Raw genomic sequence first — 16576 nt, 5'->3', positions numbered from 1 at the left:
ACACCATTGTTTAGAAAAGCTAAATTGCAATTACGACATTGTCCTCAGAAGCTTTATTCTATATTCATTTTAATTGATATCATCGCACAGCTCACAATTACATCTGTCATATTTACAAGACCTACGCATTCTATTATTCGCAGCATTATGTTTGCCTTGTTTAGGTCTTTTAATAAAGTTGGAGTCACACATACAGATCTATAAACATGCAAGGTTTAAAGAAAATCGGTTGGGGACGAAAACATATGGCTTTGGGGTTTAGGGTCCTTTGATAAATCTCGTTACCGATAGTAACCGTGAATGTTTCGAAAGCAATTGTGAAAGTAATTCTTTATTCTAGCGATGAGACAGAAAAAATGTTGTTAACTCAAACGATTGTTGAAAATCGAAGAATTGGAAATCCGAGAATGATTCATCGGGTTGGAGGTTGCTACAAGAAATGTCATACGTTAAAGACTTAGAAATAATTATTTGAATCTTGTATATTCGCATTACTGCTTCAAAAAATAAATAATTTCCGATAAAAATGCTGTTCTTATAATACTGAAAATTGTCCATATATTTACTGAAAACAACTACAACCTAAACCAAAAGCTAGCGTCCGATAAGGCTTAGTATATGCTCTGTGAAAACTATTCTAAGTGTATGCTCGAAGCAAACAGAGAGATTCTCATCATATTTCTAAAGCGACACATCCAATTAACCATCTCAATATCGTTTATTTTCCGTTTTCAACTGTTGTGTTATACTTTCCGTTCATTAAGATTATGGTTAACGTACAACCATACCCGAAAAAACTATTGTTTTCTATTAAACACTTTACTTGCTCATGTCTGAACAGTCGAAAAGAAACTAGCCCTTGAACCTTTCAAGTATAAAGTTATCGGTGGATCGAAAACAATTAAAATGGCAACTATTGAACGCCAGTGTCTTACTCGCGTCGCAACGATTAGATTACGCTTTATCCTCGCCGAAACGCGAAAATTTCAGAACTATCGTTCGTCCACGTCCACGTCCACGTCCATCAACCTCGTTCCGCGCGTTACATCTCCGCGCGACGAAAATGAGAACTGGAGGTCGTCGAGGGAGCAACATTGACGATCCAGATATCACCAGTCGCGCCGCTTATCACTCTATTACGACGATAATAACGCTGTTTGTTTCGCCGACTCGCGGATCGAAGGCTGGTACATCGTTCAATGTGCACGCGCGAACCAACGATCGAAACGAGCGTACCGATTCGAGATCAACCGTTTGCATATCGATGCCTCATTCCCAATCGGATTTGCCACATCGAAAAGTCCGCGTCGGTGATTTTCGTTGTTTCAACCGATTCGACTAATTGCTTTTCTCTCCGCTCGATGGAAAAGTAACTTTCCGGAGCGGAAAAAAAAGGAGAACGGTGCGAGCTTCTGTTTGCAGTTCTCGGGAAATCGGTTTAGGAGATTTCGACGGGCGCGCGATTTAAAACTTGCCACTTTCGATCGGTTTTAATTAGGTGTCGCGTTCGGTTCGCTCGAGACTTTGCTTATCTTGCGGGCGAGGAACTATATTTTCGCGGGAAAACCGATGGAAAGTTTCCCGCGATCGTTGTTATCGCGATGGAAATTTCTGGTTACCGATGCGGTCATAACGCGAGACGGTTCTCCTTAAATGAAAATTCGCGCGATGCCATTTTTATCCAAGATGCGTTTCATTCGGATCGTTTTAATTCGTTTCTAATTCGAGTCGACGATTTGTGCGCTCGATAATATCGCGATTGGCGTGTGTTAATAATCGCTGGACTCGACTCGTTCCCCCTTTTAATATTCCAGATCGATCGCGTTCCCGTGTGACCCAGTTGGTCATGATAATTAGGAAATCGTGTTTCTCGATGATAATTATTCGATTAACGATGGATTCTAATTTCGTTCCAGCTGCGCGATAAATAATATCGGAGCCGACTCCCGGATTATTCGGAACCGAGTCCGTTTGTACGTGCACGATTGAGACCTTGAAATTGTTAATGGCGCGTGCGAATTTTTAATGAATATTAATTTACGTCACGAGAACAGATAACCTTAACATCAATCTACTTCAGCATTAAATATCGTACGTCAAAATATTATGAAGCCAAACAAAAGCTTTCAAGGCATTTATCGACGCGCTTACGTTTAACTCGCTGACAGTCCAACACTTTTAACGAACTGCAAAGCTGCTCATTCAGTTTCTTCGAAATTAACAAACAAAAGTGCACGTAAAATAATATTTACGGTATATTATTCGAGATTTTCAATTGTGTTTAGTAAAAACATACAAGTGTCTCGGAAATATAGTTATTGAGCTATACCACTAACACTTCGAAGGACTTCTAAAAACTATGATTAATCTCATTACCTGGAAACTTCGTTAATCTTTATGTATACAAGTGCAATCTAAATGAAGCACGTTTTCTGAGGAAATTGAATAAAAAGAAACGTCGAAACCGTACACTCACCTAGGGCTGACCTTCAATTCACCCAATGTAGGATTAACCCTTTGCATCCGGATGTCCCCTCTTAGGGGACATCGGTACTGATTAACGGTTACGAAGTTTTCTATTGAAATGGAACTTTTCTACTGTTGGGAGACATTATCAATAGTATCTCCTGCTAATGTCCAGGAAGAAGCCGAGTACAAAGGGTTGAATAGAAGATCGTGTAAAATAATATTTATGGTATATTATTCGAGATGAATTGGAGTTGTTTAGTGAAAACTTCCAAGTTGTATCACTAAATGCTTTCAAAGATTAAAAAAAAAAAGTATGAGCATCCTTATTACTTGGTAATTTCGTTATTTTTTATATCTACAAGTGCAATTTAAAGCATCTATTTCTTTTAAGAATTTTCATAAAAAGAAATTTGATAACCGAACACTCACCTAGGGCTGACCTTCTTCAACTCCCCCAGCGTAGGATTGTACAAGTGATCCTCTCCGCTAATCCTAGCCACACCCTCATACACACTAACATCGTAACCCTTCACCACGATGTCCACTAAATCGGCGAAGGCGTCGTGCACCACGGTTTTCTCGGTCCTCGATTCTTTAGCTACGCTACCACCGTCCTTGCCGCCATTCTGCGTCGTCCCGGACGTATCGCCGCTGGTCTGCTCCTTGCTGGCGTTCACCCTCTGCAAGAACTTCCGCCGGAAGTTGTTGTAGATCGTGTCGGTGTTCGGGTCGTCCCCGATCCGAACGCGGCCGTGGCTGGGCACCAGATGGTGCCCGCTGTACCCCAGATCCATCTGCAGGTCCATCACCAACAGAATGGTGAACAGTATGGTGAACGCGCTCAAGAAGAGCATCAGCCTGTCCCGGATCTTGATCATTCTGTGCGGGAACTTCATTTTCCAATCGTTCGCGGCCTGCGTAGCACCCTTGCACCCTTTGGTCTTCGCCTTCTTCCTCCTGCTGGCGGATCTCCCTAGACTTTTGGACGGAGTCCTCCTACTGGACTGATCGTCCGGTACCGGTGGAGCAGCGCTCAAAGCGTTACCATCGAGGTTCGCGTGGATCGTCGGGTCCTGGTCGCCAGTCTCATCGTTCGTCGAGTCGAGATCTGTCCGATGGACGCAACTGAAGTGGCCAGCGGTCGCGTTCTCGTCGTCCGTCGTCCGGTTCGCGACTAGCCGCGGTTTACTTGGCCGTTCGCGGCCTAGCGTCGCCACCACGTCGTCCCCACTGGCGGCGGATAAATTCGCAAGTCCGCATTTTACATCGGACGTGGCCGAGGTCCGCGCGTGCACTACGTCGCCTTGCGTAGCCCACTGCTTATCGTTCGACCCGCGCCGCTTATCAGCCGCCCCGTGGCTACGCTCGAGCTGTGACGATCTCCCGACCTGGCAATCGTCCGGCGGCGGCGATCGTTTCGCCTTCCACGACTTCCACTCTACCTTGCCCCTCCACTCGGCTGGCCTTGACTGCACCGCGTTGGGCCTGACCCGCTCGCCGATCGATCCGACGTATCTTCTGTGCGTGATGGGCGAGCAGTCGGCGGCCACGTACTCCGCTGAGACTCTGGATACCGGGAAGCCCCCTTGGAACTTGTGGTGAACTTGCTCGATCACGTGCACCAGACTCTCCTCGCTCCAGGATCTTCGTTGGCCCGGTTTCAGGGCTCGCAGGAGCTTCGTCGACTTTTCCAGACGCCTTCGGACGAGCACCCGTTGCTCCAACAGCCTTAGGTTGTTCTCTGTTCTGATCAGGTCTTCCACGTCCTCCACCGACACGCTCTTCGAGGAATCCTCGTGTTCGATACACCGAGACGGGGAGAATCTGATGGCGGGTTCGTTCTTTTCCGGTTCTTGGGGCTGTTCGTTCACTAGTATAAAATCGTCCTCGACGAGCTCCTCGCTGGGACAAACGACGGAGACGCGGACATTGCAGGGTTCCTCTGGATCGGAACCCCTGGAAGACTCTTTCTCGATCCTCTTCTCGGATCTTCTCCTGCGAACGGGTGGCACAGGTCGCTCTTCGTCGTTGGACAGCAACTTCTTCCGCAGCACCAAAGGACTCTTTTGAATGTTCCTGACTAATCTCTCGCAGCCCTCGGTTATATTGTCCTTCGAGCTCCTGACGAACCTCTTCAGGAAGGAGTCGCTCTTGTGCAACTTGCTGCCACGAGCGAGTTCCTCCTTGGCGTTGCTGGCATCGGGCGAATCGGAGGTTCGTGTCTCGTCGGTAGACCTTCTGGCCTTGTCCTTGAACGTGAACTTGAACCTGGGCCTGTCGGCGTTCTTCCACGGCTGCACGCGATCGCTCAAGCTCTGTTTGATCTTCCCCTCGTTCTTTCGCGCTCTGAACCGCGAATCTTCATCCCTCGTCGAGAGATCGACCTCGAGCAGCCTCGAGGCGCCGGCTCCTCGCGGCGCTGACCCGCTATCTTCGAATGTCTGGCGGCTTGAACGTGTCGTCTCCTCTGTGGAACCACTTCCGTGACATCTCCCCTCGTCCAGAGTTTCTTTCGCGCGCGAGACCCCGAGGAAGTTCGGAATTTCGGACGGGAATCGCGGGATTTCTCCAACGTGCCGCGGGCGTCGACGTTTTGGCGGGGGTCTCCTCACTCAAGTCGCTAGTATACTCGAGGCGGACGGACTCGATTGCGTTCTCCGCGAGTCCTCGAACGTATCGAGAGGACGCTGTCAGCCTTTCGATTCCACTGCGTCGCCACCTGGAAAATTAATGAAATGGAACAATGTTGAATGGATGATCGGAAGCAATTTGATATCATTCGCGTACATTTTGATTAGAGAAAACGGGGTAAATTGTGGAAGAAAGTACTAAGTGGGTATACCTTTACATAAATTCTTCAATCGAATATAAAATATTTCACAAACATATATGTCGAATAAAACAAAATTTCCTACTACAGAAGAAATAATTTATTAGACAACAAATTAAATGGTTAGTATTTAAATCAACTTTTGGTCAGTATTTTGTTACCAAAGAGATCAGTATAAAAATACTAAACGGTCAGTTTAGATGAAATTAGTTAATTTAATTAATAAACGGAAAATATAAAACATTTGTTAGGTCCCAATGGAGGTTTTACATATTTTCAAAGCATACTGACTCTTCATATTTAAATACTGACGAGTAAAATAGAAGCTTAATTATTGTTACTTAAAATAAAATATCCTCCAAGTAATACTAGAAGTGCACGCACCGCGAACGCGAGAGGTAAAAGGGGAAAAGTAAAAATCCAGCAAAACCCAAGACTCGCCTGGCGAATGACCGAGGAGAGAAAAATCGCGACGGAACCATCGAGAGGAAACCGAGTGGGCATCAACCCCCGCGAGTATTCCGATCGTTTAAAAATAAATGCACGCTCGATGGCGCGATAATAGGGGCGGTTTTCATCGAGCAAACCCCGCAAGGTGCATGCATACGATAGAAGACCGGGCGTTAGATGGACTGGGTCAAGGTGGAGGCGCCTTTAAGGTGACGCTCCGAGGTGTGGGTGACCATACCGGCCTGAAAGGGGAGAGATATCAACTGTGAAATAGAGTGACGGTAATGGCGTGCTTCGCGTCGCGAGAGTGGCCATTACAGTTATCGCGAAAGTCGCGTCATAAAGGCGATGGCGGCGTACCGTAGGACGGGACAGGGAGAGAGATCGTAAAGGCTCGTTCCTTTCCTGTCTTTTATGCTCGCGGAACATCGCTGCTGCATCCAACGGAACAGCGTAATTTAATATCTCGCGTCCACTTGCGCCCGGTTTAATAACCGCGAGATCTTTTTTTGATTTCTAACCTGCTTTCGCGCGCGAGCCGTGTTGCACAGGGTTACGCTCGAAGGGCGAAGAAGGGGTCAACGCGTTTCGTGCCGCGCGAGTCGTACGCGCTTTGACATTCTCGTTGCAAAAGGAAGAATGCAAGTGTAGACGTTGTTTTTCAGAATCTACTAAAAGCAGAAGCCCACTTCTAGTCAGCGACAAACTTGACAAGACAGACGAAGACCAAGCTTACAATGCGAACGTGACTTTTGCTAACTCTTCAATATATAACTTAAAATATTTAAGTTGCAACTTTAATAAGTACAAAGATTACAACTATATTATGTATGCCCTGACTTTAAGCATATCTTTTATAAAAAGTAAATATAGGTATGTAGAATAGAATATTTGAGAGTATTCGCAATTACATCTCAAGTTTACACACATATCCAGTCGCGCATAATAAAATCATTCACATTCTACATTATAATCAATAAATTTATAACGCTTATATTTAAAACACGAGAATTCTTGTTTCCTCATGCGAATGTATTAAACACTACACCCTTTTCCTGATTATTATGGTCTTTGTATTATTATACAAAGTTGAAACGTTAACGCCAGAAACAAAACTATTTAATCCTAATGCCCAAAGACCTGAAAGAAAAGTGTCCAAAAACCGGTCCGGCACGGAACGTGTTAATTGTTGTTGAATCACCAGCGGAAATGCTGCGTTGTGCACTCGTGGAGAATTTCCAAGTTTTTCGAGACAGTGATTAGAGTTTCGAGAGTTCTAAGTTGTAATCAGTGGATTTAATATTTTGACGTTGGATTCTAACTTGGAATTAAAGGCTTTTTGCAATGGAAAGAGAGAAGAATCGTACATACGAATATGAATCTTATTATTAGGAATGCTGTAAAGAATTTGAATATTACAAATTAAACTGATCAAGACTACACTTTGAAATCTAACACTGAAAATTGTGTGAAGTCACTAAATCGAACAGTTTTCTGCTTCAAAAATTCAATAATCTCTCGATACAGAATTTGTCACGGAAATTGGAAAACAAACTTCGATAAACTGGCAGAGTAAATTTAATACGATTATCGATGTTTTCTTGGCATCGCAGTGCGATAATAAATGTTTAATGAGTTTATCTAACTCAAACTGCGCTCGCGCCGTCTAATGCCCGCTCTTGTATAATATAAACTAAGGGCTTTGTCGCGGACAACAAAACTCCGATCGCTACAAATTGCCGGCAGTGTTCGACCAGCCCAAGCGTACGCCGCGTCGAGCAGGCTGTCGGACAAGCATCGACAAACGGGAATGAACTTTGGACAAAAGGCAACGATTAAGTTCGACCAGTTCCGGGAAACAAAGCTCCCAAGACGTTCGATGTCTATCGAAACTTTGGAGACGCAATATTCAACACTCGCGTGTTAGAATCTGTATACTCGTTCTATCGAAACATTAACGACACGACATCTTTCAAGCTTATCAAAGCTTCCCAATAATTTTGAATTTTTACAGTCGAACATCCATTTTCCAAATATCTGTTATTCAAATGAACTTGCTGATAATTATGTACACTATTTTGTAGATAGATGCCTAGCAAAATCTGTTTAGAATGTTGAACTTTGCAACATGTTTCAGAGTCGACTATTATCAATATGATACTAAAACAGAACATTTATAGAAATTATTCGATACTTTATCGATTTGAAAGAGAATATTTCTGCAGATAAATTTGAACGTCATTGTATCCCAGTGGCTTTCGCAGTGCGAAAACAAAGGAACGTAGATAATTGGATAGACCGTACGCGAAAAAAGCTCAGAAATTTAATAAAAAGTTGAAAGGAAATCCGAGTTTTTTTTAATTCTGATTGTAGAGAATTGGACAGTGTGTAGAAAAGAATGAAACTAATAATCTTCGTTCCATTCCGCGTTCAATACCAAAATAAACGTTTCTTTTTCTTTTATTACAACGTAGACTACCGTTCAAAAATTCCAAACGACGTTAGTATTTTAAATAAATAAGTGTTTATTCTTGTAATAGAAAGTGTCACAAACTTCTGAATACTGAATACTTTCTGTACTGAATAAAAACTCGAACTCTGCCAAATAGTTCAACAATTCCACTCCATTAACCCTTTAGCTGCTGATATATATATTCACAAATGTGTCTGTCTAAACGCAAAACGAAAAAAAAAGGAAAGAAAAGTTGTACAAATAATGATGCATTTATTTCTTATCTGAATGTGAAATTTATGTACATAAGAATGACAAAATTAGAAGGGGTAAACGAGGTAATTACCTCCCAGCGTTAATATAATCATACTTGTGTATTGTATAAAAAAATACGTTTGCTAAGAAAATTAGTCTATTACAATACAAACACCCTTTTTTATGGACAGGGGTTCTTTTTAGATAAGGGTGAATGTAAAAAATTATAATTTCAAGTACAACAATTCAAACTAAACACATACAACGAATTATAACATATGTACAATATATTAATTATACATATAGGAAACGTGTTTTCCGGGAACGAACGAAACATAAACATTCTACGCACTTGTTTCATCGACGTGATCTCGATAAAATAACCAAAAGGTGAATAATTCATCAAATCGCTTAAAGTTTTGTACTGCTGTCTATCGACGAGAGCCGTGCTTAAACGATTAAGAAACGCTCGTAAGAATCGTTTGAAAATCTCCTCCGTCGTCTGTTCAATGAGCAGCGTAAATAATAAAACCGTGTTCCCGATGAAAAACAATAACGCCACCGTTGAATCTCCGTTTTAAGAGTTCGATCACGCGTAAGCGTTAGACGGCCTCGAACGTTTTATGGAAACGGCATTTCACTCGGTAAGGAAACGCGGAACGGCACCAGCTATCTTTATTATCGTCCAAGGGCCCGCGGAATTTCAATGGTTCGACTCGTCCTCTGTATCGGCCGCCGTAGGGGAAAGAGTTAGAACGGCACGGGGGATGGTCCCGTATGCAAAAGGCCGTTCAGATCAAAGATTCGACGGTGAACGACGCCGATTCCGGATCGTTCCGCCGATCTATAAAAGGAGCCCGTACAAACAGCCGGTAAATCGCCGACTAACAATCTCCTTTTAGAGACATTAACAGGGCCAATTCCAACGGGGGTTGCGCTCGAGCACCGTTTTTCGTTTCTATCTGCACGCGACGCTGCCTACCTTCGGTTACTCTTATATTCGGAGCTCGAATATTATCGAACACCGATACTCTCTACAGTCTTGCTCGTGGTTATCAGCTTGTAAGTATTATAGCTTGTAAGAAAAGTATCAATGAAACCGATAAAGTCCGTTAGCAAGATAAAATTCTAAAAATGTTATTACTGCTACGAACCGAACTAAATACTAAGCAGAATTATTTGAATTGCATTTAACTTGGAAGAACAAATATGACGGATTGTTGTGTGACCAACTCTTTGATAACATTTACGATGCAATGTAAATTCCTTGAGGCTCTTACCGCAAACATTTTAACCCTTTGCGTTCGAAGGCGGCTCTTAGACGTACGAGAACTTTAATTTTTCACCGACTGATTTTGAGTTTCAAAGCCTTAGAGAAATGGAGTTGAAAAGTGAAATTAGCTCGCGCGAAGATGAATTTGATTTTAAAATATTGAGAAACAAGATCGATTATATTCATTAACAAATTAGTGATTAAAAAACTAAAAGCATAAATTTATTATTTTTAGTTAGTACTTCTTTTATGTGACGTTGGAATTTTTACAAGAATTTGATTTTTCGACGATAAATGAGCCATTTTTGATGTGAAAAACAGAGTCGGCAACTGAGAATCAAAATAGATCAAAATGATACGTTTTACTCGAGTTTTGATTGACATTTGGAACGAAGACTGTGGAAATTATTCCGGCTAATGAAGTAAAAGTTTCCTTAGCACAGGAAGCTGTCTTGCGACGGATAGAAATTATATAGAATATTCTCTACTCGGAGGGTAGTAGCTATGGACGATAAGTAATTAGATCCCGTGGAAATAGACGAAATTGTTAGCCAGATGGAACTCGTTTCGAGATGTGCGCAGGTTTCTGCGGAATCACTGACCAACCGCTTTCGGTCACTACCCTTTTTCTTCCTTCTTTTATCGTAAAACGGAAAATAATACGAAGAGTGAGGAAAATTTAAACTGTAAAGGAGCAACTTCACAATGTAATGTCTCAAGTTTTTCTATCGCATCCAATTCTGCAGAAAATTTGTTGCACAAGTTTTGTTTCTGTGCTTTTGGTACGCATAATAATTTTTTTTTTTAAAGTGTGCATGTTCGTTCGAAAATACTTTTAATCGCCGATACGCTCATTGACGATAGCCTTATTTCGCAAAATTTTCGTTCAGTAGCCAACTAATAACAGTTAATTAAGATGTCATTTAAAATATTATGGAAAAGAATACTTTGCGAATATTGAATTATGCGCGGTATATCTTGATTTTTACGTGTTAATTACTAAATGGAACGGACAAATAGTCCCTTGAAACAGAAATCATCAACAATATTAACTCTTTGTACTCAAGGACTGCCAAGCGAAGCCACTTAAAATTTGTCTTCAAACGCGAGGTGTTCTCGATGAAGACAAGGCAAATAATTTTCAGTTTATAACGAGTCGTAACAACTCCATTTCTTTTATTAGCTAATTACAAATGAAATCTGTTCTATATCTTGTAAGTATAATAAGACCAACTCCTAATTATATTACCGGTAGTACTCTGACATCTGACGCCTCGAAATCATTCTTTAGTTTAATTACAGTAGAACTTCATTTAACTAAATCCATCGGGGGACATTCGATTTATGTATAGAACCGTATTAATTCATATAATTGCAATTAAACTGATTCTCCTATAGCTATATACCTTCAGCGCCAATTACGTGTCGAATTGGAGTGACGATCGGTAGTAGATCAGGCAATACGAGTCCAGCACGAGCTAAAATTTCTTGGCTAAAATTTCTACGCAATAAATGGTCAAAATGTAATGATATAATATATTAAACTATAATTATTTATATTTATTTATTAACTCAAATTATCATAAGAACAACAGCGGTCCTTGGTCACTTAACAGAAATAACTGCTAATAATCTGAATTCAAATGAATACAACACCACTTTTCTCAGGCATTAGCAAATATTTTATTATTATTTCTTTATTATTTCTATCCAGACTTATAATTCTGATTACTAACATAGTTTTCTAATGGAGATTCTAGATTTCTAATGGAGAATCTGGATTAATCTTTATGATTCAAAAAATACAGTTTTTAATCTTTTACACTTCTTTGACGAGTATCACTGGATATCAGTAAAACAAAACAAAACAAAAAAGAATATAAATTGCAACAAAGTTTAAGAACTGTATTTAATATAATTAATAAGTAAAATTATTTACAAGTAGCAGCCAAGAAACTATCAGTTTGAAGGAAATTTCAAGTAAAACGGGGAGTTTGAATTTGTAACAAAATTGAAAAATACTTCAGAGTGCAAAGAGTTGATATTAGTAACTCGAAACAGCGGCCCTCAAATATTTTCTGTAGAAACGTTACGTACGCAACGTGTTTCCATGGTAAGTCATCGTCTAACCAGACTTAGCGAATCTGTATACACCCCTGTTTACCAGTGCCAGGCTGGGAAGAAGCGGAAAATTTAGGGTCGCGCGGAACCGTGTTCGAATTTCAGAGAAACCATTCCCGGCTGGAACGGTTAGTTTCAGCTTCTAATCCAATGGCTTCTAATTACGCCGTGGATTCGCGTTTACCTGGGGACCGCGTATTCAGCTTAATAATCGAAATTTCTAATTAGAAGGAAGCACGCGAGTCGGGCTTTTAACGTTATCGCGGGAAATCGGCGCCGGCTCGCAATTACCCGGCGTATTTATATTCGCGAGGTGCACCGCGCGCGAGCCACCCCCTCGAACGGATGAAACCCGTTTCCCCGATACGGCTCCATTGGAATTGCGTTCCTCCCATTCTTACGTATCGGGCAGAAACCGAAGCTAATTGTTACATTTTTCTATTTCACTCTTTCTTTTTATTAGAATGTCTTTTTTTTTGTTTTGTTTTGTTCATTCGTTTCCTTGTCTGTCTATTGGTTAGAGTTCCACACGAAACCCCATTAGCTCGCGTTATCTGTGACTGTCCGTCTGTCTGTCCTACCTTCAACCCTTAACACTCCGAATTATTTTTCCATTTTGTTGCCAACAACTTCCTACTAGTTAAAGGTTTTTATTTGAAATTTACTTCTGCTGTTCCTCGTTGTGTTGGCACGCCACCCTTTCTCCAAGGACGCAGCTCTGGGACCGAAGGCCCCTGACGGAGAGATGACGAGGCGCCTTCGAAGGCCGCAAGGATGTTGAAGATCAGTTCAGAATGTGATCTTGTGACGATTAGAAAATTAAAGCAACTCTCTTTGGAAACACAGTCTTCTAATTCATTTACTCTTACACTTCTAAGTAAACAAGAAACAATTTAAACTATAATGGGTTTCACGGATATTACCTGTTCGAATCATGTGCTCTATTATAGTGTTTCTGGTGGATATCACTTTTTTCAGTGATATGCCACTGAAACGGCTCTCTCTGTCTGTAGATATGTTTAATATATCACTTGACTAACCATAAAACACGTTGCGAAACTGTGTAGTGTGCTCGAAAAATGATATAAGGAATGTGAAGACGTACGAATGTGAAGATTGTAATGTGGCACTCTGCGCCGTTCCTTACTTTAAAACGTATTATATACAACTATACTATTAATTAATAAAGTATACGTCTTCAAATACACTTATTGCGTACTTTTTAAAATCTCTAGGTGAAAATGCATAAATAAGTTATAATTACAATATTACGAAAAGTCTAGTTATCAAAACTTTGTTATACTTTATATTTGTGGAACTTACATTTCCTTTTCTTTCTTTTTTTATCTACTGATGTCCAGTCACACTCGACAAAGAAGTGTAAAGGATTAACCTTACATCGCACAACTTTTCGTTTTTAGACGGTTAATAGTTTTTGTATTTGTTATTACTTAACTAGTTATTAAAAATGTCGTTCGAGTGGGGGGTCCTCGGGACTACATAAGTTTAAGAAGCCGTGATATATTGCTTGTTGTTTTTTAATTATTATTAGGAGAAATGCAATTTTTATAACCATGATTTATCAAATTAGATTACATTTCTTTTACAAAAATGTGATAACTCATACATAAATATTTTAATATGCCAAATGATTGAAAGTATTGAAAATCAAGCCAATCTCGTGCAAAGCTTTTGCGAAAGAATTGTTTCCAGTTTTATGATTTCTATTTATTACAAAATGTTCGAATATTTATTTAACATCAAAATTCACATTACTTCGAATCCTCGTGTAAAAATTAAACAATCGTATACCTCTTACATACTTTCCAATAATAGAATATATTACAACGTGTACAATAACAGATTTTGTTTGCTGTATACTCAAAAATACGAGACATAAAATTGAAAACTCATCGTGCGATGTACAAGCCACTAAACAACATCTATCAAACGACGAACGCATACTCGTTCCAAGTTAAACAGACAACAGTCGTAAATTAAAATAAACAGGCAGCAGACACCGGCGATAGATCCGCAGGAGAATCGCATCGAAAGCAGCGTGAAATGAAAACAAATCGGAAACCGAAAACAAAAACTAGCATCGTTTCGTACAATGTACGATCACAGAGGCAGCTAAGCACGAAAACGGATACTCGAGTTGTTGTTCGCTAGAAATAGAATTTCCGCGCGATCATCGCGACGCGTGTCTCCCTAGGAAACCACGCTTATTATTCGTCCCGCGTCAAATGGGGAATAAGAAGTAAGTGTATCCCGAGATTCCGTAGCATTATCCGCGTTGGTCCTGCGAGAGAAAACTCCGACCCGCCCCGAAGGTGAAACCAACAACTTCCATCGAGGCGGAGGAGCTGGTGAAAGTTTCGCGGAAAGAAGGAAGAACACCGTCTCCCCGGAAGGGTGTGCGCGGCGCTACTTCCGGACAAGTTGCTAAAACAACTCCTCGATCGACTTTCATAGCCAAGAAACAGTCGATTATGCGTACTCGAAGCTCTTCGTTCGAAGACTTGTTGATTTCGGTCTTCGAACTTTGTATGATTTTCGTCAAGAATTTATGCATTGATTTGGGGTGATTTAACGTACCATTTTGTAAATTGTACATGCGACATTTTGTTGCATGCGACTGGGTACGCGTTAAAACGTAGGTTGACAGGATGTTTGGAGGGAAATAAATAGGATTATAAGGGTAGCGTGAATATGAATGTGAGCGTTTGTGAGATGGATGCATGAGAAATGCATGGATAGCAAGGTGAATGTTCAGGGCCAATGAGTTCAGTTGAAAGTGAGCAACGATAGAAGTAAGAGGCGACTAACGATAGAGTTAAGCGACTGAATAAATTTTCCAACAGTTTTTGATTAAGAAGCGGCCCTCTATATCAAGTTTTTTTTTTTTATCACACTTAAGTGTGCCTATACTCGAAGGAACATTCACAATAGTGGGATTCAATTAATTGAACGTTTCGACTGTGACTAGAAAACTGTTTATTTGAACCGACTAATTATATTGCTAACTGTACTACTCGACTGAACCTTGCTATAAATTTTTACCTTCTAAAGTCTAAACGTAAATGCTCATTTTGAAGCCATTTGGTCATCTTGTTGGATGCCAGCTCACTATTTCATCAGTTATAGTTATCATTACTATCTTCTATAAATACCGATTCGCTTCAAACAGTCGTATATTCTAAATATTACTCATCACTTACATGACTTCTAATCTATGTCTTACTGCTTCCACCTATGAAACTATCCCTTCGCAAGCTTCTTACAAACTCCTTAAATACCAGGCCCAGCTTTCCATATTCAGAATTCAGAATTCAGTACTTCATGTTAGGTTACGTATCACGTACCTCGTAAATAAAACCTTTCTTTAGAATTTAAAAAATGTTGAAATCCAAGAATCCTTTCCAGTATTGATGGCGCATTGGTAGAAAACAGATGAGGAAGTTGTTGATACTAAGAGAGTGGTGGCTCGCTGGTTCCAAACGTTCGATGACCAAAAACTCGCTGGATACTTTTTAAATTTACGACAGGATAATTGCTATTGAGAATCGGCAAATGGCTAAACTTACTAAATTCGAAAACAAGGAAAAAATCACATACCATCTATGAATTACGCAGATGGTACAGCTAAAATTTCACTTTTTCAAAAATAGCATTTATTTGCGAGTCTGTCATTTATTTGTTTATCGCCATTTATAATCTTTTTTGTCGACATTTTCTTTGAGGTGAATGGGGTAAGTTTTGCATTGATAATAAATTTCAAGTTTATTTCTATGAAGGATTTGTATGTCGACTTGTGAGACTATAAAATGTTTCGTTACTTACCTTTACGGAGTCTATTAAACCCTTCAGATTTAACGCTCGTTATACTATAGTACAGAAGTTTTATTACGTCACTGTTTAGCTTCAAGTACTAAAACTGTGATTGCAACTATAATGCGTAATATTTAAATAATTCTGTTGCAAATCACTCGGCAATATTAAAAAAGTCAGATTTAACTTCGTTTAATTTTTATAAGAGGATTTTAAACATTACTCCGTATATTAATTAATATGTTTTAAAATATTTAAGACATGAGAAAATATTTCTTCATTTTTAGTTCCTAAAATGGGAACCTGTCCAATGCTTGTTAATTTTTAATACTAGAAAAAAACTTTTCAAAGCAATTGGATGGCCTGATGAAAAAAGTATTAAAATTAAAATAGAATAGAATGGGTGTTGAAAATTGCAGTGCGAACTCCTCTTCTCAAGGAAGTTATTTTCAGGTTTCGTGAACGCGTTCTTCCTCCAAACATAACAGAATAATAGTAAAGATTAGACGGTGTACTAAATTTCCAACTTGTTACGCTCGTGCTTCTACAATAAGAATAACAAGCGATCTTTTAAACTAAAGAATTCATTTTGTATTACATTCTTCAACGAAACCACTTTGCCTACTTCTTAGACAAAGAAGTATCGCTTCCTTTAAAAAATGTCTGACTTTCGCAACCTGACATACGGATTATACTTGAAATTATAGTACGCCTCATTTGCCGCATACGAATGTGCAAGATTTCTCCCAACGTAACATCAGAGGAGATCAACTGAGATTTATAGCAACGTTACGCGTACAGTTTTACGCAAAACTCTCTTCCAATAATAAGTAACATTCTCAACTCACGAAAAACAAAGCTATCTTCCTGCAAATTTGATTTGCAACAAAAGCCA

The 16576-nt window shown here is 40.1% G+C and overlaps 1 protein-coding gene across 1 annotated transcript in view; it reads right to left on the bottom strand.

Moving 5' to 3' along the window:
* Positions 1–3531, bottom strand: part of LOC143424557 (extracellular serine/threonine protein CG31145) — a 118307-nt gene extending 114776 nt beyond the window's left edge. Inside the window, exon 1 of the mRNA XM_076896697.1 lies at positions 2899–3531. Coding sequence (XP_076752812.1) covers positions 2899–3365 — 467 coding nt within the window. The 5' untranslated portion in view covers positions 3366–3531. The remainder of the gene's footprint in view (positions 1–2898) is intronic.
* Between the last annotated feature and the right edge of the window lie 13045 nt (positions 3532–16576).

This window comes from Xylocopa sonorina, chromosome 6, assembly GCF_050948175.1.
Source record: "Xylocopa sonorina isolate GNS202 chromosome 6, iyXylSono1_principal, whole genome shotgun sequence".
In the NCBI taxonomy this organism is placed as follows: domain Eukaryota; kingdom Metazoa; phylum Arthropoda; class Insecta; order Hymenoptera; family Apidae; genus Xylocopa; species Xylocopa sonorina.
This window is presented reverse-complemented; position numbering and strand designations above follow the sequence as displayed.